At 42.0% G+C, this 24,419-nt stretch overlaps 1 protein-coding gene across 1 annotated transcript in view; it reads left to right on the forward strand.

Moving 5' to 3' along the window:
- The window catches only part of LOC117475406 (adhesion G protein-coupled receptor A3), a 306,450-nt gene that overhangs the window by 97,439 nt on the left and 184,592 nt on the right, over positions 1-24,419 (forward strand). The window contains 5 exon segments of the mRNA XM_034121560.1: positions 1,640-1,804; positions 16,799-17,018; positions 19,761-19,910; positions 21,848-22,009; positions 22,748-22,984. Of these exon segments, the coding sequence (XP_033977451.1) occupies positions 1,640-1,804; positions 16,799-17,018; positions 19,761-19,910; positions 21,848-22,009; positions 22,748-22,984 (934 nt within the window).

Consider the following 24,419-nt stretch of genomic DNA (forward strand, 5'->3'; position numbering starts at 1 on the left):
GCTCAGCCACTAATCATCTTTCGTCTGAACGATTACAGCTTCCTGTTCAGCCTGTCACTTGGAATTTGTTATGTCAACTGTCATACTTTCCGTTTGTGGGGCATTGTTCCCTAAGTCCTATTATAAAACTTCATACTGTATTATGTGGCTATACTGTGACTCATATTATGAGCATTAGGCATTAGCTCGTTAAGTGCACACAAGGAAATGTGTATATTTGACTACAACTGGATCGTATTTGGGAGGCCGTATTACCATGGTGATAATGCCCGTTGCTTAGCAATCTCTGCAGCTTTTATCCTTTTTCTTTCATAAGGAGTAAAATCCTCAAGATTAGTCGCCTTGGCAAATGGCCTGCATTGGCTCTTTGTCACTGTTTCCCCATCCTTTGTTTAATCTAGCATTTTCCATTGAGATATGCATCGCTGTGACAAAGTAGGAAAGATAAGCCTGAGTAATGATCATCTTAAGTCACGGCCAACATTTTAAGCCACTGCATACTCGTACATCCACAAGGCTCTCTGAATACATTTGATTAATTTGAAGAACACACATATCTGTGGTCCCATCCTGATGAGGAGCTTCCGCTGACTTAACTAACTCCAACGTACGCCTAACTTTAGTCCTTATCCAAAAATAATCCATACCATTCTTTATTCAGGTTCTAACCCAAAGACAGTCCTCAATATATCTTCAACCCTGAACACAAATCCTGACCCAGCACCTTTTCCTAACCTTTAGGTTGGTTGAAGCAATAATATTAAGTTGAAGCTAATTTTTGTATTCAAACGTAATATTATCGCTTTCAACTAACCTAATACAAGTATGTTAAAGGTCTCCTATTATGCTATTTTTAGGCATATATTATGGGTCTCAGATATAAATATATTTAAAAAAAAATGCTATAATGTGTTTTGCTCAAAATACCAAACAGATCATGTATTTTAGACATCCCTCATATCCCTCTATTTCAGCCCTGTTAGAGAAACGCTGATGTTGGGTCCTTAGCTTGAAAAAAAAAGAAAAGAGGAAGGGGAGCTAATGCCTCCTCAGAATTCTACGAGATACAGCTAAATGCTGCCGTGATTAAACACCATATCATGTTCCAAACCACATCAAGGATTATTTCTGAAACAGTATGGAGCTCAAATGCTTCTTTTCTTGCGGGTTTACTACAAGGTGAGTTCCTTTTTTTATTTCCTGCTTTTTTACACATGCTCTCTCAAGTGCAGGTTAGCTCTGAGTGTTAGCGATGCTTGCTAATGCAAACAAAGACCATATTACGTCCAAAATAGTCGGGCATTGTTTCTGATAGCAACTTTCTGATAGTGCCGTGGGTCCACATTTCCGATATTACGTCATATCGGACGCAAATCTGGATCAGCTCCGTTGTACCCCCGTTTTTAGAGATTTGGGTATGGAGGAAAAGAGAGAGGGTTTTGTTTTCTGACACTTTGTGATTTCCCTGGCACACCGGGGACACATATTTATGTATAAAAGACATAAAAAAGTGCATTTTGCATGATAGGTCCCCTTTAAATGTGTTTTACATAATACATTTAATGATAGTCAACAGTGCACACACCACATTGACACTAATCCACACCCTCAGTTTGACGCCTCTGTTCTTTTCTTCCAGTGAGGTCATCCTCTCCAACATTGAGCTGGGCATAGGTGGCACCTGGGAGTGCCTGGTCACCAGTTCCCGTGGCAACTCCTCTCAGCAAATGGAGATAGTGGTTCTGGAGACGTCGGCACCGTACTGCCCAACAGACAGAGTCACCAACAACAAGGGGGATTTCAGGTGAGTCTCCTCTCAGTGGATTTAACTCTGTACCCTATCATCCCTGCACTAAAACTGTGCCTTATATGTTGTTGAGTTGTGAGCTTGCATTATCCTAAATTATTCCAGCTATTATCAAATCAAGGCGAAGCCATTATGTTAATCAAGGTATTACCTTTGTGGAGGCCTCCTTAAACCAATGATGGATTGAAATCATCAAAGTTATTAGAAAAAGAAAATGAGCAAAAGTTAGCGGTTAGCTCATAACCAGTCCATCTGCGCCACATTGCTTAAGAAAATAATACATTTCTATCGTGAAAGTGCTTTATTTTTGTGTTTTCACTGGTTTTACTTACTGGATTTGTTTGTTTCAGAGAGAAGGAGAACTCTGGTAAAAATTATTCAGAAAGATCTTCTGTGGAACGTACATTATCGGAGAAATAAACGCTAGCAGTTTATTATAGACCCTCGATACTGTGTTTCCTTAAATGTGTTGGACAAACACACATTTCTACATGTGATTCACTTGTTTTACTAAATGCAATGTCGGCAATAATAGTGAAGACAACTAATCCGGTTATCATACTCTACTTGACAATATAACCAAACTCTGTTTTTTTGTAATTGTTTTGAACGAAAGGAATTGACATTCCATCATTTTCGGTCAAACACTTATCCACTCTCCAGGACGTAGATGAGAAGATTGACGCTGCCTTCATGTCTAATACTTTATAAACCTGCCAGCAGCTCAGATGGAAAAAGCTAGCCTAGCTTTGTCTAAATGTCACAAAAATCCGTTGTTAACATTGCAAGAAGGAAGCTCTGTCTATCTCTGATTGTAGATTCGACACCTGCTCTTTCTCTCTTACAAAAAAACAAAATATTGGAAGTCTTGCTTCATTTAAAGCGATGCAGACGACCATGGACAAAACAAGGCTAACTGTTTTCAGTTAAAAATGATATAAAAAATGTATTCTTGAAGCATTAAGGCACATATTGAATGTGTACAACATTTTGTTTATTTTGTAAATAAACCATATGCTTTAATCTTAAGAATCATTTTCATATACCAACTAGTGTAATTAGTATTAATAAAGTTAATACTGCAATCAGTCTCTCATTCTCTCTGCAATTATTTCTACATGTACGGTGCAATTGAGCTACTTTAGTCTGCTTCTTGCTGCTTTTTGTTCAACCTGACAAAAACCTGCCACACCTGCTCTGCTGTGCCAGATGCAGCTCATTACCCGACAGAGAGCAGTATTTTGTATGAAGAGTAGATTCTGAACAGTTCATTTATTTTAATAATAATTGGATATGTGATGTGAAAACTCCCACAAACGTTATGGCTCAATATAGTTTAACTTTATAGCAAGACTGTTAAAAAGAGGAAAGATCTTGTTCCCAAGGCTTATATAAAAAGATGAACTAAAAACACACATCTTCCACTTCTCGCAAACCTTGAAACCTTGTTCACACACTCTCACATACTCCACCTTTCCAACCCTGTTGTCGTGTCGTCGCTTTTCTTTACAACCCACCGTAATGGAGCAAGCACAAAGGGTTTGTTTCTGTGAGAGCACTGGAGTAATGGGCTGAAAATGAGCCCTCTATTTTGTTATGGGTGAAATTAATGCCACTTATTACCAAGTAGCTGCTGCTGCTGCAACAACGTGGTGGGAGAGAGTTAAAAAAAAAAGGAATGGGGTGAGGAGCAGCGGAATGACAGGTCTCTACCCTCAGAACAGATTACCTGCCTACTGAATGCAGTTGGGGAAGTCAAAGTGTTGCCTACTTTAAATAAATGTTGACGTTGCCTAAAAAGAAAATTGTAAAAGATAGGACACATTTCCCGTCTGAACCGGACAAATGTGTGAGCACAAGCGTCTCATTTAGGGCCGCGGAGGAACAGAAATATCAATCAATCAATCAATCAATCAATGTTTATTTATATAGCCCAATATCACACATGTTACATTTGTCTCAGTGGACTTCACAGTTTGTACAGAATATCAGTATGACAATACGACACCCTCTGTCCTTAGACCCTCACATCGTACAAGGAAAAACCTCCAGAGAAAACCCACAGTTTAAAGAGGAAAATGGGAGAAACCTCGGGGAGAGCAACAGAGGAGGGATCCCTCTCCCAGGACGGACAGACGTGCAATAGATGCCGTGTGTAAATTGAAGAGATAATACATTTTACAGCGTAGGTAGACCAAATGTTTGGAAATGCATGTGTCTATAATAAGAAGATGAATCCACGAGGATGTCAACAATCCTGTGGGAGCCATCAGGGAAGTAATATGATGAAAGTCAGGCAGGACCGCAGAGATAGGTTCAGCCATGACTCGAAGTCCAGGTCTCAAATCCAGAACTCAGGATAGAGGATCCAGGACTCAGGATGCAGGATCCAGGACACATGATTCAGGACCCAGGACACAGGACCGCAGCAACAGGATCAGCCACGACTCAGGATCCCGGCGTAGATAGACACCAAAAAGAAATTTGGGGGAAGCTGGGTTATTCGGAACATGAGAGTACACAGGTACAGACAGACAGAAGGAAGAAGTAAGGTGTCCCCCGACAGTCTAAGCCTATAGCAGCAAAACTAACGTGTCTACGTACATGCACTCCCTTAGGATAGATTGAGGGAAAAGAGTAGGAACTAAGATGTATGCGCCACATCTATACCATGAGCGCATTGCTCCTAAAAAGTTTTTTTTTGCAGCATAGGTACTTTTAGAGACTCTAGGAACAACCAACAACCATGCATTCTTGGAACGCAATGCCCTAGTTGGACAGTAGGGTATAATGAGTTCTTTAAGATAAGGCGAGAAGAATAATTTTAAATTCTATCCTGTGTTCTATAGGGAGCCAGTGTAAGGCAGCCAGAACAGGAGTAATGTGGTCCCTTTTCCTAACTCTAGTTAGTCCACGTGCTGCAGCATTTTGAATTAGCTGAAGCGACTTAACTGACTTTTTGGTACACCCTGATAATAAAGAGTTACAATAATCCAGCCTTGAAGTAACAAATGCATGGACTAGTTTTTCTGCATCGTTTTGAGGCAAGATATGCCTGATCTTTGCAATGTTACGTAGATGAAAGAAGGCGGTCCTTGAGATTGATTTTATGTGGGCGTTAAAAGATAAATCCTGATCAAATATAACACCAAGATTCCTTACAGTCTCACTGGAGGCCAAATGAATGCCATCCGTAGTTAATATATCTTTAGATAGTTTGTTTCGTAGATTCTTTGGGCCGAGTACAATAACTTCAGTTTTGGCCGTGTTTAACATAAAGCAATGTAAGGTAATCCACGTTTTTAAGTCCTTGAGGCAGTCTTGAATTTTATTTCGATGATTGGATTCATCAGACTTGATGGATAAATATAGTTGAGTATCATCCGCATAACAATGAAAATGTACAGAATGATTCCTTATAATATTGCCTAACGGAAGCATATATAATGTGAACAAAATAGGTCCAAGCACTGAGCCCTGTGGCACTCCATGGCTCACTTTGGTTTGCATGGAAGATTCATCGTTGACACACACAAACTGGACCGTTCAGATAGATAGGACCTAAACCAGCCTAAAGCAGTTCCCTGTATGCCAACTAAGTGCTCTAGTCTTTGCAATAGGATATCATGGTGGATAGTATCAAATGCAGCACTGAGATCGAGCAAGACAAGAATAGAGACAAGTCCTGTGCTATGATGTGTTCTAAAGCCAGACTGAACATCTTCAAATAAATCATTGTTTTTTAAGTAATCACACAACTGTTTTGCAACTGCTTTTTCAAGAATCTTTGAGAGGAACAGAAGATTAGAAATAGGTCTATAATTGGCTAAAACCTCTGGATCGAGGTTGTACTTTTTAACCTGTTTCACGCCTTCCCCCCGGTACCGGGCGGATAAACGCGTCATTTGCAGGAAACAACGTCTAAGGAATCTTAATATTGAATAAAACTATGAATGTGTTATATCCATGTAACGGGAAGAAACTCAGCTAACTGATCTTTTTAATTTTTTTTTTCAAAAAAACCCCACAATGCTAGCACTCAGCCTCTGAATTAGCCTCGATCGAAAAAACGGGACCGACAAAGGCACATAAACTCACTCAGAACTCCCTTATTACTTATCCTAGATGCACAACCAAACACTATTTTTTGGTGTCCTGGAGACACTGAATCTAACGGTGCCCACCTCAACACTCAGTGATAAACATTCGCGACGCTATCAACGAAAGCGTACATCATCACATGTGGAGCCAAGAAGCTAAACATGTAAATATGGCTCACCTTGGTCAAAAGTGGTCTTCAATGGCATTAAAACGATAAAAAAAACGATGCTGCAGTTAATCCATAGGTTCATCCTATGTGTCTGTGCCTTCTTTGAAATTATTTCTGATAATCCATAAGCAATACAACTGCGTTTTAGTTTCCAAACTCCAGAAGGAGACATTCCTCCAGTTTAGTTTCGCTTTCCACACGCGAAGCGGCAACATTTTTTCTTTACAATGTGTGTCTATGTGAGTATCCTCCTTCGATTCTATTGGCTCTAACGGTCACAAGGGTATGTCAACCAACCAGATCGAGCAAGGGGGGGCCAGAGATAGGTCAAATCCACCCAAATGACCCCAGATGGCCCAGTTTTTGGCTAAATCTCTCTAAAAAGGTCAAATTTCACTTGTTTTGCATCAATCTTGATACAGGGTACTTATTATATGTTGTACTTTGGATTCCTAAAGCTTTTAGTCTACTAACCCATCATCCAAGGGTAGTTTTCACTATCTGTAAAAAATAATTTTTGGACGGACACTATAATTTACAGTTTTTTACTATGTAAAATCTGAATTTTCTTTAAAATAAAAAACATTTATATTGATTCTGACACTTCTACATCCAACTCACAGGTTTATCATTACTTTGAGAAAAGATTATTAATTTAACCCTTTTAGAAGGGAAGATATGGTCATTTGTTCTGGGAATGTCATTTTCGAGCCTGAGACCTGAAAAACAGGCTCAGAGTGGAACAGGTTAAGAAGAGGTTTTATCACTGCTACTTTAAATGATTGTGGAACATAGCCTGATAATAAAGACATATTCATAATATTTAATAAAGAAGTGTTAATTAATGGAAAAACTTCCTTTAACCTGTTAAGCCCGAGGGACCCCGGTACCGGGGCACTGCCGCAACATCTTGCAGGAAACAGTGTCTGAGGGCATGTTCATTTAATAAACTATGAATGTTTTATATCCATGTAACGGGAAGAAACTCATCTAACTGATCATTTTTATTTATTTTTCAAAATAAAACCCACAATGCTAACGCTGAGCCTCTGTATTAGCAACGAGCGAAAAATGCTAACAGATTACTGCACCGAAATTCACTCACAAAACCTTATTAATTATCTTTTCTGCACATCCATGACATCGTTTCACATCGTGAGGTGACACAGAATCGAAGGGTACCCTCATTATCACTCAATTATACGAAATCGCGACTTTATAAACAAAAACAGACATCAAAACATGTGGCGCTAGGTAGCTAAAAATGCTAACATGGTTACCTTGTGTCGTAGTCTGCTCAAAAGTGGTCTTCAATGGCATTAAAACAATAAAAACGCTGCTGAAGTTAATCCATAGGTTAATCCAATGTGTCTGTGTCCCTTTGAAATAATTTCTGATAATCCATGAGCAATAAGACTGCTTTTTCGTTTCTAGATGTCAGAGCGAGAGATAGCTTCACTCTCATGCAAAACTACATGCGCAAAGCCCCCACCTTTTTGTGTTAACGTTGGAGTCTATGTGAAAACCCCCCTTTGATTCTATTGGCTCTAACGGTCAGAAAGAGATGTCAATCACCAAAATCGACCAATGGGTTCCAGAGAAACGGTAAAACCCCCATTTCCACCCAAATCACCTCAGAGGTGGAGTTTTTTTGCTAAACCTCTCTAAAAAGGTCAAATGTCACTTGTTTTGCATCAATCTTGATACAGGGTACTTATTATATGTTGTACTTTGGATTCCTAAAGCTTTTTGTCTACCTTACCATCATCCAAGTGTAGTTTTCACTATAAGTAAAAAAGAATTTTTGGACGCTATAATTTACAGTTTAAAATCTGAATTTTCTTTAAAATAAAAAACATCTATATTGTTCTGACTTTTCTACATCCAACTCACAGGTTTATCATTACTTTGAGAAAAAAGATTATTAATTTAACCCTTTTAGAAGGGAAGATATGGTCATTTGTTCTGGGAATGTCATTTTCGAGCCTGAGACCTGAAAAACAGGCTTAGGGCTAAACAGGTTAACAGCTTAGTTGGAATCGGGTCTAAGATACACGTTGATGGTTTAGAAGAAAGAATCATTGAATTCAATTGTTCAAGGTTTATGGTTGAAAAGCATTCTAATTTACTATCTAGTGTAATATTAGAACTTACGTTTCCGGGAGCTGTTGATAACACTATACTGGTCAAAGGCAAGATTAATTTTGTTTCTAAGAGTAACAATTCTATCATTAAAAAAGCACATAAAATCATTACTACTGAGTGCTATGGGAATAGAAGGCTCAATCGAGCTGTGGCTCTCTGTCAGCCTGGCTACAGTGCTGAAAAGAAATCTTGCATTATTCTTATTCTCATCTATTAATGAAGAGTAGTAAGCTGCTCTCGCTTTACGCATTGCTTTCTTATATTCATTGAGAGTAATATGCCAAATTAAACGAGATTCTTCAAGTTTAGTGGAACGCCATATCCTTTCAAGTTGTCTCGACTTTTGCTTTATTTTGCGGGTTTCGGCATTATGCCATGGAGCTAGTCTATGTTGTAACAGAGTTTAATTTTATTCGCAGGGCATCTGTAGCACTATCAACAACATGTTCAATTTGGGGTGGTGTACATTTTGTATAAGTTTCCTCCCTTACATGCAGACATGCTATCGAGTTAAAGGAAACCTATCATGCTATATTTAAATGATATATTGTAGGGCCATACCTATATAAGGTATATTTATACGTTTCTGTTTTCAAAATACCAAACAGATCATGCATTTTAGCCATGCCTCATTTCGCTCTATGTGCTGTTTGCTGTCTACGGGTCTGATTCTGCTGACCACGCCCCCCTGCAGGAGAGGGGAGACGTGCTCTGATCAGCTGCTGGGCTGTCAGAAGAGGGGGAGAAAAAGAGATCTCCGTGTTTTATTATATAGAGTCATTATTCATTTGTTTTAAAGCTCAATAAATAACAAAGAAGACCTTTGACCGGCACTTTTCTAATTTTGTCCGGAAGATTTAAACTTTAACGGACATCTTGACCGGCGAATCAAACTGAAACTGAAACTCTGCCGCGCGGTCCCCTCGTTCCTTGGAAGAGGCGGAGAGGTGGGTGTTTGTCATCTGCTGGTGGACTAACCGGAGAGAATTACAGTGCTTGCCTCGACGGGGAGGGATTGCATTGCAGCGGGAGCAAACGCTTGCCTCGGGGAGGGAGAAAGAAAGCCACAGCGGAGAATAAACAGAAGGGTAACCATGGTAACCAAGTCTTCTTCGCTGCTTTTGTGGCAGAATACAGCGCCACTTACAGGCCTGGCATATGTACTACAGCGTCTCCAGCGCTTTCGAACGGCAATGGCCGTGGCTGTCTCCTCCATAATTGGTGGAGTTGGCCCAATAGCCGTAGCGCCACCGTCCTGACGTCAGGACAGTGTTCAAATCTGGATCAGTTTTTATCAGATCCGTTGCAGCCCCTTTTTTAGAGATTTGGGTATGGAGGAAAATAGAGAGGGTTGTGTTTTCTGACACTTGGTGAGTTCCCTGGAACACCGGGGACACATATTCATGTATAAAAGACGTACAAAAGTGCATTTTGCATGATAGGTCCCCTTTAAGTATTGATGGAATCTCTTCCTTAAATTTGGCTATAGCACTAACAGATAGGTTTCTGCTGCAGGAGCTTTTGACTAATGGTTTGTAGTCTAGTAACAGTACTTCAAAAGTTACCAAAAAATGGTCGGATAAAGCAGGATTATGCGGTTCGACTAATAGTTGCTCAATTTCAATACCATAAGTCAGAACAAGGTCGAGAGTGTGATTATAACAGTGGGTTGGTTTATTTACACTCTGACGGAAACCAATATAATATAATATAGAGTTAACAGTAAGGCTATTTTTATCGTCGTCAACATGAATATTAAAGTCACCTACGATAATTACTTTATCTGTTTTTATTACCAAAGTTGATAAAAACTCAGAGAATTCTGATAACAATTCTGAATAAGGACCTGGTGCACGGTACACTGTAACAAATAAGATTGGCTGCAAAGTTGTCCAAGTTGTGCAAAATGCGTAAGACTAAAAACAAGACTTTCAAAGGAGGTATAATTGAATTTTGGTTTAGTATTGATAAGTAAACTTGAGTCAAAGATGGCTGCAACTCCACCTCCTCGGCCTGTGCCTTGAGCAATATGAGTATTGATATGGCTGGGTGGAGTGGCTTCATTTATGCTGACATATTCTTCATGTCTCAACCAAGTTTCAGTGAGACAGCATATATCAATATTATAATCTGATATTAAATCATTTACCAATATTGCTTTAGATGCTAGAGATCTTATGTTTAAGAGTCCACATTTAATCTTCCTGTTTTGTTGCACTGTAGTAGTTGCTACATTTACTTTTATTAGGTTATTATGTATGACACCTATTAGGTTTTACTTTAAATTGTCCTTGGGCAGACACACACCGTTAATATTGAGTATTTTATTGGAGAGAGCGCAGAGAAGCGTGTAAGACTGCGACTCCGCCTCCTGGTCTCAACTCTAGTTTGTCATGGATTAAGTCCACAAAGCTCTGAAATGTTTGCCGAAATGAGATCTGCACCTTCCAGAGTAGGATGAATGCCGTCTCTCTTAATCAGATCAGGTTTTCCCCAGAAGGCTGTCCAATTATTTACGAAGCCCACATCGTTTGCTGGGCACCACCAAGACAACCAGCGCTGAAATGATGACATGCGGCTATACATGTCGTCATTGATCAGATTGGGGAGGGGACCAGAGAAAATTACGGTGTCCGACATTGTTTTAGCATATCTACACACCGACGCCACATTAACTTTGGTGCATTCTGATTGGCGTAAACGAACATCATTACCGCTGACGTGAATAACAATCCTACTGTATTTAAGTTTATTCTTAGCCAGCAGTTTAAGATGCACCTCAACGTCGCCCGCTCTGGCCCCCGGAATGCATGTGACTGTGGAGGCTTCCGTCTCTAAATTCACGTATCTCAGAATAGAGCTACCAATAACCAGAGTTGGCTTCTCAGCGGGTGTCTCGCTGAGTGGGGAAAATCTGTTAGATAAGTGAACGGGTTGGTGGGGACGGCTAGTAAGAGCTACCTCTTGCCGGTACGCACCGACTAACATGGGTTTTACTGTAGCTGAGTTATTTTCTAAAATGCGGAGCCGGGCTTCTATGGCTATGATTCCCGCCTCCAACCTAGCAACTGTACTACATTTAACACATGCAGGCCTATCGGTACCAGTAAAGGAGGTAGGGAAGTAACCAAACATGAGACACATAGAGCAGGAAATAGCACCTGAGGGTGGAGAAGGAGCCATGGCTAGCTATCAAGCTAAAGTAGCTACCGTTAGCAAACCAGAAAGGAGTGTAAGCAACTGTGGAGTTACAGTCGCTAAGAGAAGGAGAGTTGTGAGTGCTTAAGCTGTAGTAACGTGTGATTACAACGTCAGGTAGCTGCCGTGATCAAGTATTGTAAAACGATCGATTAAGTTAAGATAATATAAGCTATCAGCAGCAGAACAGGCAAACAGGATAGCCCGGAGGTGACAACACAACCCAGTCTCACGGCATTTCGTGCTATAGTCACGAAATTAATTTAATCTATTGATACGTGTTCACCAACACGATTTTCGCATTTCTTTCGTGTCACACAGAACGATTTTAAAAGCAATGTATTTCTATTGGTAGTATGTTTCGTGCCTGCACCACGTCTTTTTGTCCGGTCGGGTCTTGGAAGACCGGAAGCTGTGTGGTTCATAAAAACATTTTCTTACTCAATATCTTACCCTAAGCCTAACCCTATCCCTTTTATTTTAAATTGTATAATGTCGGAGTTTTTTTGCCGTCCGCAAGGAAAATAAATGGGGCTCAGAGCCTCAGAATACTGAAATCTGTATTTTTTGTCATCTTTTTTTCCTTCTAAATTGTTATTATTTGGTGCAGGCACGAAACATACTACCAATAGAAATACATTGCTTCTAAAATCGTTCTGTGTCAGAATACTGAAATCTGTATTTTTTTAAATCTGTTTTTCCTTCTAATTTGTTATTATTTACATTGCTTTTAAAATCGTTCTGTGTGACACGAAAAAAATGGCGAAATCGTGTTGGTGAACACGAATCAATAGATTAATTTCGTGACTATAACACGAAATGCCGTGAGACTGTGTTGGACAACAACAACAACCAGAAGTCACAACACGCTTACCGCAATAGTGAGGGTCCGTGTAGGAACAGCTAGCAACTCCGTCACACGGATTAGTTGCTGCTGAGTGCTCTCAGCAGCAACTAGATAAAATAAGACCTTTTAATCTACAAGAGCCCCAAGAAACCAAACCTGGAGTTCTTTTATTATCTGGAAAATAGAAGCTAATGTAGTGGACTGTGAATGTTTGGCTGACTTTTTACACTCAAATGAGCTTTATTTCATTGCAACACTAACAGGCATTACCCGGAAAATGAAAATGTCCATTTCCCCGGAAAATCACCCTGGCCCATATCGCAGGCTGGTCAGTAGAGCAGCTCAGGGACTTGGCTCTTGACGACATTATTGACAAAGTCTCATTTCCTGCTTCAGAGGAGACTTCGTTGAACTTTGCCTAGGAACAACACTTGCAATTATTATTTTAGGCTGAATCTCCCCTTTAGGAAAGAATAGGTTTCCTCTAAATATATATGTCTGTCTCTGTTGGGTTCTGTGGTAGTTTAGTATTTCACTTTTATATAGTTGTAGGACTTGTGAGAGACATATTAAAGGAGAGATGATCAACACTGAGCTGCAGAGGCTGAGCTCTCCTGACTTTTCGGACCAGTAGTTTGTGTCAAGCCACAGAAACGGAATCCAACAATTCCAAAGATTCAATACTCTCAATATTGTCTTTCTTCAGACCTTACCTGGCTTTTAAGTTTCCATGTCTCTATTTTGTTCCAAAAAGCTAACCCTAAATCTCTGTTTAAAATATTACTATTTTGATAAAAACAAGAATACAGAGACGTCTGAATAGTGTCCGTTAGCGGACCTTGCCGAGCTGGATTTTGATGCGAAACTATTTTGCATCCACTTTGTAGGCTCTGCTAACCAAACAGACTGCGTTTTGCAGTTTTCTAAAGAAGCACTGTTCCAAATAAACTTCACATGTGGCACTCACGCCATGCGTCAAAAGGGTCCGTTCAAGGGTTAGCCAGATAATCAAAACTCATATATACACACACACACACACACACACACACACACACACACACACACACACACACACACACACACACACACACACACACACACACACACACACACACACACACACACACACACACACACACAGCTTCTTTTTTTTTAAAGTTCCTGAGATACCAAGTCCAGAGGCCTGTACTACGAAGCCGGATTTTCGCTTAGCGGGCTAACTTCAGGGAAAACTCGGGGTTTCCGGTCCTACGACGCTGGTTCTCTTTTTAGCGGGCTAGATCTCCATGGTAACTTATGCTGAGCGGCTAACCTGCTCCGGAGCAGGTTAGGTTGCAGGCTAAGAGATCAACTCAGTGAAAGCACCGCCTGCTGACCAATCAGAGCTCTGTGTGTGGAGTTTAAAGCTATCAAGTCATATTACAGGATAAAGGAAATACAGAAAAACTGCCGTTGCAGGAAAGACGGCCGGCAAAAATCAACTGACTGTGTGAACGTGAAAATTAATAGAATATCCCCTCCCTTCTTCAGAGCAATCTGACTATTATAACATTAGCGTTAAGAAAGCTTACTTAAATATCTGCCACAACATAAGTAACCGGATCAGAGTAACATTAAGTACAGTCCGCGGCACTGTGAGTGCAGACGTCGATGTGTTCCATTATCACTCATATCACATCACATCATAATGTATCATATATTTCCTTATTTGAGACAGCTTCTTGAGCCGTATCTGGCGTGCAACACTCACAGTGTCACATACTGTATGCAGAAGTATTATTTTAAGCAACACATTAAGTTGACGAAACACTTGAGTCAGATGTAATTAAAGTCAGATCCACTCGTGTCTTGGACGGGGCAGTGATTTCATAAACCTGTTAATGTACGCATTCAAACGCTTTTTCTGTTACCAGCTGTATTCACCTTGCAGGTGCAGCTATGTGGCTTTTATCCTGGATAAAGTGTTTAAGACATGGATGTTTAAAGTTTAACTTCTTCATATTTGACTAATATTAAAGTTCACTTTTCATTCAGGAAGTATGACGCTGCGCTGTCAGTACGCTTGTCCATGTTTGTGATTGGTTGAATGCTCCAAATACCACCCCTTTCCAGGCCTCTGGAGAATGAGACTGACAACAAAAAAAACACCTCTGTGTCACGATTTTAGTTGTGTCTGTCTTGTCATGGGTTTTATTTTGCAATTCTGTTCTCCCCTGTCTCCCTCCATGTTGGTCACGGTCAGTTTTTGTTTACCTACCTGTTTTTTGTTTACCTACCTGTTTATTTCATGTCATGTTTTTTCAGTCATCAGTTTTTTTTAAATAAAGCTCGACTTTTGTTCCTTCACTATTTTTTGTCTTTTTTATTCTGCATTTGGGTCTTACTTTTTCCACGAATCCTGACATGAATGAACCGACCAAATTTGGAGCCAGCAGATTCTGATTTTTTGGCTCTACAGGCGGAACATCTTGGGTACTCTCTGGAGTACATTTTTTATACCTGGTATGACGCCTCATCTAGACGGGGTAGAGAGGCTGCTTTGAAGGAGGCACGCCAGGAGGTTGCTCGCAAGCCCTGGCTCAGGAGCTTGTTGCCTGAGTGGCTACAACTTTTTACAAGTAGTCCTGAAAACTTGTCTCAAGCCTCTAACCCTTTCCTGGGGTCTGGCCTGGCCTTGGGAGGTCCGCGGATCCTCCGGAAGGTTTCTGGAAGATGCAAGGCCAGGATTCCAGCCCGTGCTCCAGCGGCTCCAGTTCCGGCTCCAGTACCGGTCCACGCAGCCATGGTCCCGGCTCCAGTTCCGGCTCCAGTACTGGCTCTCCGGCCGACGCCAGCCCCCTGTGTCCTGTCGGTGTACCGGCTGACTCCAGCTCCTCGTCTCCTGTTGGCTCTCTGGCCGACGCCAGCCCCCCGTACCGGCCGACTCAAGTCCCTTCTTCATCGGGGGTCCCGCCGTCTCGAGTCCCCTCTTGAGTCCCCTCTCAAGTCCCTTCTTGAGTCCCCTCTCGACTCCCTTTTCAAGTCCCTTCTCAAATCTCTTCTCATGTCCCTTCTCTAGTCCCAACTCATGTCCCAACTCCATGTCCTGTTCCATTGAGGGTCCAGCCGACACCTGTTTCGGTGGGGGTCCTGTCAACTCCATGTCCTGTGTCGTTGGGGGTTCCGCTGAGGGTCCTGCCAACTCCATGTCCTGTATAGTTGGGGGTTCCGCTGAGGGTCCTGCCAACTCCATGTCCTGTGTCGTTGGGGGTTCCGCTGAGGGTCCTGCCAACTCCATGTCCTGTTTCGTTGGGGGTTCCACCGGATTTCCTGCCAACACCATATCCTGTCCTGTTGGGGGTCCCGCCGACACCTGCTCCGCCGGATTTCCTGCCAACACCATGTCCTGTCGGAGGTCCCGTCGACACCAGCCCTTGCTCCGTCCGGGGTCCCACTGACAACAACCCATGTCCCGTCCAGGGTTCCTGTTACGCCGTTGGCTCCGCCGGCTACGAACTCTGTCCTGCCGGGTGTCCCGCCGACACCAGATCCTATTCCGCCGGTGGTCCAGTCGGCCACGAACCCGGTCCGTCCTTGTGCCCGGCTCCCTGACTATGCCCACCGCGGCCTTAGCCGCTTCCCGGCCTTAGCCGCTTCCCGGCCTCTGCCGTGCCCACGGGCCGGCCGCCCGAGACCACCTCCTGTTCCTCTGCCTTGCCCCCGGGCCGTCCGCCAGAGACCACCTCCTGGTCCTCTGCCGTGCCTCCGGGCTGTCAGCCCAAACCCGCCCTCCGGACCCCCTCCACCCACCCTTTTGGAAGTGTTGGACGTGATTTGGACGTCTTGAATCCGTCCCTTGAGGGGGGGGTTCTGTCACGATCTTAGTTTTATGTCACAATTTTAGGTTTGTCTGTCTTGTCATGGGTTTTATTTTGCAATTCTGTTCTACCTGTGTCTTGTCTGTCTTTCCTGTCTCCCTCCATGTTGGTCACGGTCAGTTTTTGTTTACTTCGTGCTACCTGTTTATTTCATGTCATGTTTTTTCAGTCATCAGTTTTTTTTAAATAAAGCTTGTCTGTTGTTCCTTGACTTTTTTTTGTCTTTTTTATTCTGCATTTGGGTCTTACCTTTTCCACGAATCCTGACACTCTGGCTACGGGTGTACCTCGTGCAAGGTCATAAAGATAACCCCTATGAAATTATTGGGAATTAGTTGTATGTCATTCAGAGCAGTGAACTAATCTTGATGCCTGCAATTGGTTGTGTGTCTCTTTTAAAGTGCATTCTGTAATTAATCAAATGTATTTTTTTTGTCATGGTGCTCAAATTGGAACGACTGTTAATTTGATTAATAAAGTTAGTAAATAAAGTGAATTAAGTCAGAATCTTCACGAAGACACAACAATCAAGTAACAGAATCTGGCAGTATTCTGCAAGAATAATTACAGATAGCTGGAAAATCAAATATGCAAATTAATCATTTCCTACAGAGGTACGGTATGAAATTGCCATCTGGAGCACTGGCTGAAGATTCTGATGTTTTTTTTGGCAGGTGGCCAAAGACTTTGGCTGGCATCCTTGCCTTCTTGCCCTGCGCTCCTGCCACCTTTGGCTCGGCCCCCCACCCCTCTGGCAGCGCCGCCCACCCCTCCAGCCAGAGGGGGAAGAAGGCTTGGCGGAGCTGTGACCAGAGTGGGCGCTGGGTGGAGGAGGACTACACCCAGTGTCCGTATGCCAGCGAGCTGACCCGCGTGCTGCACGAACTCACACAGGTACTGATTACGTAACGTTTCTGTCACCGCTCCTCACTGTACAGTTTTCTTTGTTCTCGTTGTTCTTTTGTTTGATTTGCTCTTTTACTGCACTGTTAGTATAAACGTTGTATTATTATTATGTTTATTGAGCTTTAATCTGTTGCAACTCTAGCGCAGGACTTTCCTTCTGGATAAACAAAGTCTTATTTTATTTTAAACACATGGAGAGCTCGTGCTCAGATTTATTCACAGAATGTATTCCACACTTGTCCCCCTAATGTCAATGAATTGGTTTAAGGAACTCAGACTAGTGATGCACTATTGATTTTTTCATAACCAATAATTCATAATTACCTGCTTTTATAGCAGATACCCAATTTGACGTTGGATTTTTAAAAATACCTTCATTACCTTGTTTTAGGCACATCCGAGCGTAAGAAAAACACTGATTTATCAATGTTCATTAAAAGAAAATTCTAAAATAATCAAAGGCTTTTATTGCAGATAACAAACCTTTGAAAACGTTTCTTCCTTTGAAACTCTGTAAATGATCAGCAATGCAGACGATATGTGACCTGCTCCATCGAAATCAGTCGCATTGACCCGAAGACACATTTTGAGTTGTATACACTGTTGGAAAGAGGAGATTCCTAGCTTTCTAATGATATCAGGATTATTTTTGTACCCCAAATATTAAGCAAAATACGTCACATTATATAATGACTGTCACCGAGTCATCATTTTGAGAAAAAGGCCTTCAAAGTTTCCTCTTCTCTGGAATCCATCGATCTGATTGGTTATCAGCGGAGCAAATGATCAAAGTACTACGGAGGGAAGATATTTTCGTTTGGATTACTGGTCTGGGGGAAGCTCGCGAGTGTGTATGTGTGTGTATACGTGTGTGTGTGTTTGTGTATTTTTGCATTTGTGTGTATTGTGTTTGTTTTCCGGGAAAAAACACCGGCTGTTGTTATGCCTGCTGTGACGTCAAGTTACTCTGTTCTCCGCTTGTAATTATGCCGCTACAAGCTTCAAAGTTGTATTTATCATCTGAATTTGCCAAAACAAGTTTAATATTCTGAAAGCCAAGACTTTGTTTAATTGAAATCAGATGAAAACAAACTGTAACGAACCCTGCCGTGTTATCTATAATAGCTTGCATTTATATAGCGCCTTTCAAGGGACCCAAGGTCGCTGTACAGTAATAGGGCAAAACAAACATAACAAAACAAAAGTCAGACAGACAAAACAACAGATCGATTAGGGGCCGAAAGCCTTGGCAAACAGATGGGTCTTGAGAGCCCTTTTGAAGGCGTCGAGTGTGGGGATGTTGCGAATCTCCGCAGGGAGAGCGTTCCAGAGGGTGGGGGCTGCCACACTGAAGGCTCTGTCCCTGAAGGTTCGCAGTTTGGTGCGGGGGGTGGTGAGCAGGCCAGAGTCTGAGGACCGCAGGTTCCGGGGTGGGGCATGTGGGTGAAGGATGTCCGATATGTCTATACGCCTTACATTCATAATTTCAGCCGGAGGGAGGGGAAGCAGCGCTGCGGAACAGCAGAGTGGCGAGTGAGAGGTGCCTGTCATCTTCCCTTTACAAGCTTCAAAAATGTATTTATCATGTGATTTTGGAAATAAAAGTTTCATATTCTGAAAGCCAAGACTTTGTTTATTTAAAATCAAACAAAACACCCGAACCCCGAAAAACTATTTTTTTTATGCAAATCCACGTTTATTTTGAAATGAGCCGTTGCGACTTCTGACTGATTTCGATAGAGCGGGTCACATATGTTCGGATCTCTAGGTTTATAATTATTCCCTGTTTTTATTCCCTGATTCCAAACCAGCTTTAAAGAGGCCCTATAGGGTGCTTTTTGGGGTGTTCCCCTTCCTTTAGTGTGTTATATAGTATATATAGTTTTTGTGGATGTAAATGTTCTGCAGAGGCTTAAATGTACTCCTTTGTTAACTTCACTAACAAAGTGACATCCCTATGTAAAGGAATGTTGGTTAGGGACAGGGCATTTCCGACACATCTCTAAGCGGTTGACCAATAACAACAGAGCCGGCCAGCTAACCAATCAGAGCAGACTGGGCTCTGGTTTCAGACAGAGGGTGAAAAGAGGTGCTGCAGCACAGGCAGTATGAGAAACATAAAGAGCTTTTTGAACATTAAAGCATTTAGACATGTCACAGTAGAGACACTAAATACTAATATGAACCTGAAAATTAGGATAGTATATCCTCTTTAAAAAGTGTTAGGGTTACTTGGAGTAATGGAGTGTTCATATCCTGAGCATGTTAAGTCAGTTAAAGCAATTTGGCTCTATATTATCGGCTGCCAATTTAGCGGCCTTAATTCTATATCAGAATAAAACGTAATACTAAACATTTTCCATCACCTCCAATCATAAATCGCTGCTGATATACAGTATATCGTGCAATTCTAACTCATACTTTAATTTCATATTCCTGGAATACAGATACAAACATCTCCACTGGCTCTTGTGTAGCCTGCAGGTATTTGAAGAACTGTACATGTAAGCCTTTATATACATAATACGAACTGACTGACGATAAGCTGTTTCATCCTACATTACACACGGGATTACTGTACCACATTCAAGTTCAAAACTACATGCATGGCATGAAACACCATTACTGTGATGTATTATTTATTAAATGTTGTCAGAGCTACTTCATGTGATGTCTCTGTTGAATTGCACTGATGGACTAAATACTGATGTATGTTTTATTTGATTCCAGATAACTGTGAATACCACCAATGCTCAGCCCTTGGGCCAGCAGTTAGTGGCCTTCACCAGCAGGGCGGCACACTTCACAGATGTCATGGATGTCATCTTCGTCACTCACCTGGTGGAGAGGTTGACGAGGCTGGTGGAGAAACGTAAAGATGTGAGTGAACACACAGAGGGACGCCACAGGCAGTTTACTACGTGACGTGGGATCTAAGCATCAGATCCAGACGTGAACATTTGAAAAACTGTTTATTTTGAAGCATCGTGTTTCAAAGGTGTACGACTTCGCTGGTATTGTTTCCTGCTTCTCCTACATGTGCTTTTTCACAGCTCGCTGAAAGAAATAATTTGCCTTCAAAAGCTCCAACTGACCCTACGTTAAGCCCCTCCCCCTTGCTTCCTGTTGCCAAGACTGTCAATTTTTCCCTCCACATGTAAAATATATATAAGTATTGAAAGCACATTTCAAAATATAATAATTCTGAAATGCGAGCCAGGACAGAAGGACTAAACTTACAGTATACTTTGTTGAGTATTGTGAATAAAGAAGCCATTTTATGAAGCGAAACATTTGACCCGTCAATGCAAGCGCCAGAAACCACAAGCGTACAGGAACAGTAATATCATTGCAGCCAGGTACTTCAATATATATATTCTTTCATTTTGACTAAGTTTGGTTATTACTCCCTATAGCTTCCATTAGCCTAAAAAAAACTAAATGATTACAAAAACGAAAGGAATAATTTCCAGTTGTTTGTGTGCAAAAACAATGAAGATTAATATTTCTAACAAAAAGGGAAGTGCAGATATATTCACTTCAAGAAAGTCATACCATTGTAAGTGCTGGTGAAATAGTTACAAGGACTTAACTAACCTTTAAACTTGGCAGCTTAATTTTTGTGCTGCAGACGGTTTTGTAAATAAAAAACCTACTAACAATCCTATTAATAACAAAGTGTGTATACACATACAGTATGGAAAGCGTAGAAAAATTGCATCAATGACGTTGTCAAATCAACATTTTATTCCCGAAGTAGCTCGGAAGAAGACAAATTAAGAGATTCTAGCAAGTATACTTAGAGAAATCAAGGACTTTAGACAAGATACAACAACTAACAGAACAAAAACAGGAATTGTACAGAGCCAACAGTAGGCTGGAGGAAGCTGAGGGACGAATCGATGAAGCAGAAACTGCAATACAGGCAGCGTTAATGCAACTGATTGACCAGGAAGGACGGCCTATTAGAGGTAACACTCCGATTTTACCTGGAGAGTCTGCACAAACTAACATCTCAATTTTCCTAGAATGTTTACTGAAGGATTGGACAGTGGTTGTCCTAGGGATGGGCTTAATGAAGGTCAACAGAGCAAACAGAAAAGGACTCTTCATTGAATCTGAGCCGCAGACAGCATGATCTGCCCCAAAAAGACATGGCAGCACGCTGTCTTCTGGCTTCAACCCTTTAATCGATTCCAGACAGCTTAACTTTTCACCTTGCGCGCTTCCCTCTCGCTCATGCTGGCGTTGGACCTGAATGGCAATGATGGTTATGAAGATGCATCTGTTTTTGAACAAGCTGTGTTTTACCTTAAGCGAACCTCTCCTCTGTCTGTGGCCAGCGGCAATCGGAGGGCCTTACGTCACACTGAAGGTCAGAATGTAGGGAGGGAATGGTGTTGAGCTTACTCAGTGGAAATAATCAATATTAGCTCTCACTGGTCCAATTATTCATTATAGGTCGCCCGGGAGGAGGTATTATTAGGAGATACTTCCATTGTATCATTCTTAAGACAATGCTGATGAGACCACCCTCATTCATCCAGTCAATTGAAGCAACAATGAAAAGTACAGTAAGTAAATAGCGAGCTGCCATCCCAAGGAAGCGATTATGCCCCATTGGAGCTGCTAATCTAAATGAAATCTCCCTATAATGAATGAAGCCACCATTGCCTCCCCCACAATTCTGACTGTAGATTATAAATGTGCCTGTTGTTGCGGATATGATTGATGTGCATGATGAGTCTACTGCAAGTGTGTTTTGGCTTCTTACAATTTGTCTAGTTTTGCATACAAGTGTGCCTCTGTGTCTGCAGCTGGGGGACTATATATCAGACATCGCCAGTAACATGATGCTGGTGGAGGAGCACGTCCTGTGGATGGCCCAGAATGAGGCCAGAGCGTGCACTCGCATCGTCCAGTGCGTGGAGCGCATCGCCGACCTGTCGCTGACCGGAGACAATCAGGTCATTTCTAAGGTACGGCCTGACTTTCAAACACAAGGCGAAAGTTGTTAATCTGATTACATTTCCCAAAGTCTTACCTTTTTTCTTGCTCCGTAGAATAATGACAAGTTAATTTGGCTCGAGCTGATAGCCAGAAGAATGCATGAAAAAGATGAATTGCTTCTTTTGCTGTCACTTGGTATAAAAGCATCTTCTTGACCCTCCTTTCATGTTTGTTTCTAGCTCCTTACTTTGGTGTTCATGGTCAAATCTGACAGGCCTATTTTAACTGCTTTTACATTAACTCAAAAACCATTAATCATCACCAAAATGACATTTAAGCTGTAAACAATGTCTCAAAAATACTGGTTTACATGAATAACTGCAGTGAATATACAAAGAATAGACACTGACCATTTATTCAAAAATGCACATGGTTGTACTGTATGGTGTCCTATCTGATGGATGAACATACTCTAGGGTTAGCCATTCATTTCCTATGGTGGCCATTTTTCACCGGGAACATCATAGGTGTTACAAAGTGGACTAAACCACAAAAAATTCCATGAAAGTGGTGATCAGTATTGCAAATATTCAAATGCCTACTGTGAGGATATCATAAGGCCTTGAGGCAATCAAATATAAAACACAATATTTATGACTGATGAAAGTAGTGAATCGAACATGAAAGGAGAAAATGACTAATGTAGAAATCTCTTACACCACCCTCCAACCCTTCCACCCTTTCTGCCAAATGTGTGGTCCCCTTAGGTTTCAGCTAACATAGCTCTGGAGGCCTTTCTGATCCGACCGTCCAACTTCCTCGGTCTGTCCTGTACTGCACTTCAGCGCCCCCCCCCCTCATCTGCCACCTCGCCCCTCCCTGACGGCCACTCCCACTCCGACCAGGACAAGATCAGAGAGGGTGACGCCGCGGGGGAGTCGTTGCTCAACTTCAAATGCCACACCATCAACAACAGCGCTTCACCAGCCAGTCAGCTCAGCAAGGTAAGGCACAAGTTAGTGCCCCCCACGTTTTTAATTTGGGTTTGTTGTAAAAAATCCACCAACCTGTGGTCCGGAAGCCCTGCTTCGCCATTGCTTCCTACTTATTCCCAATGGTCTTTTTTTTATTGAAGCCATACTTTTGACACTTGCAAATATAATAGTGAGAAAGATGTTCTAAAAGAGGAGAGGCACATATGAAAACAGCTTGTCCAGCAGCTTGTGGGCACAGTAAAGTGAAGTTTAAGCTACGTGGGAAGGGGTTACCACCTGCCCTTGAGTCTGTTGTTGCCTATTTGTCTCAGGAAAATGACACCTTATTTGGCGCTGTTGGCACGCCATAGATCAGCTGCTCATAGGTGGCATTTTAGCGGGGGCGGAGCCTGCAAATAAGAGGGTACTTTGGGAGTGGGTGAATGCGGGGCCACTCCCCTGTGATGAATACGATGGCTTTGCGGGACAAGGTAAGATGCAAGTTAGTGGGAAACATTTGTAAAATATGCTTATCCAGCGTTACGTTTGTCTCTGTTGGCGAGACGCACCAAATCCAGCTTCTCTTTCTCATTCCCAGAGGTGTTTTTTTAAGGGCATACATTTTATTATTTTTGACGCTTTGTTCAAATGCAGGACTGTGAGAAAAGATGTTATAAAAGAGGATAAACTAAATATAAGAATGTGAGAACAGCAGCTCGTGGGCACCATAAAATGAATTCTCGGACACACAGTTGAAGCACGTGGGAAGGGGTTACCACCTGCCCTTAGGTCTGTTGTTGCCTATTTGTCTCAGGAAAATGACACCTTATTTGGCGCTGTTGGCACGCCATAGATCAGCTGCTGATAGGTGGCGTTTTAGCGGGGGCTGGGCCTGAAAATAGGAGGGTACTTTGGGAGTGGGTGAGTGCGGGGCCACTCCCCTGTGATGAATACGATGGCCTTGCGTCCCTGTCACTTTAAATCAGCTGCGGCCCCGGCATGGCTCCAGTTTTTTTAGCCGTCCCGAATGCCAAATACCACTTCAACACGGGCACTCTGCAGAGGGTGGGCTAAACATTCACCTCCCCTGGCACTGAAGTGGCACAGTTGTGTTATGTTTGAACAGTTTGCACCCTCTGGCTATTCACTCCACCAATGTTTTCATTAGTGTGCATGTGAGTCTGTTTGTCACTGTGCTTCAGCAGGAGAACTTGAATGTGTGTTTGTCTTTCTGTCTTCATGCTTTCTTCACTTCCCTCGTCTTCCTCTCTGGGAGACAGTGTCAAGTGTCGGCGGTTTTCTCAGCAATTACAACACTTAGTTATAGCTCCAGGCTGTGTGGAAGCATGCATGTGTGTGTGTACAGGTGTCTGGAAGCTTAGGCAAATCAGCTGTATCATAAGAGGGACAACACTGCAGTTTGAATCACAATCTGATGATTTCCAGATGGACTCGGAGGCAAATG

Source organism: Trematomus bernacchii, unplaced genomic scaffold (genome assembly GCF_902827165.1).
Source record: "Trematomus bernacchii unplaced genomic scaffold, fTreBer1.1, whole genome shotgun sequence".
NCBI lineage: Eukaryota > Metazoa > Chordata > Actinopteri > Perciformes > Nototheniidae > Trematomus > Trematomus bernacchii.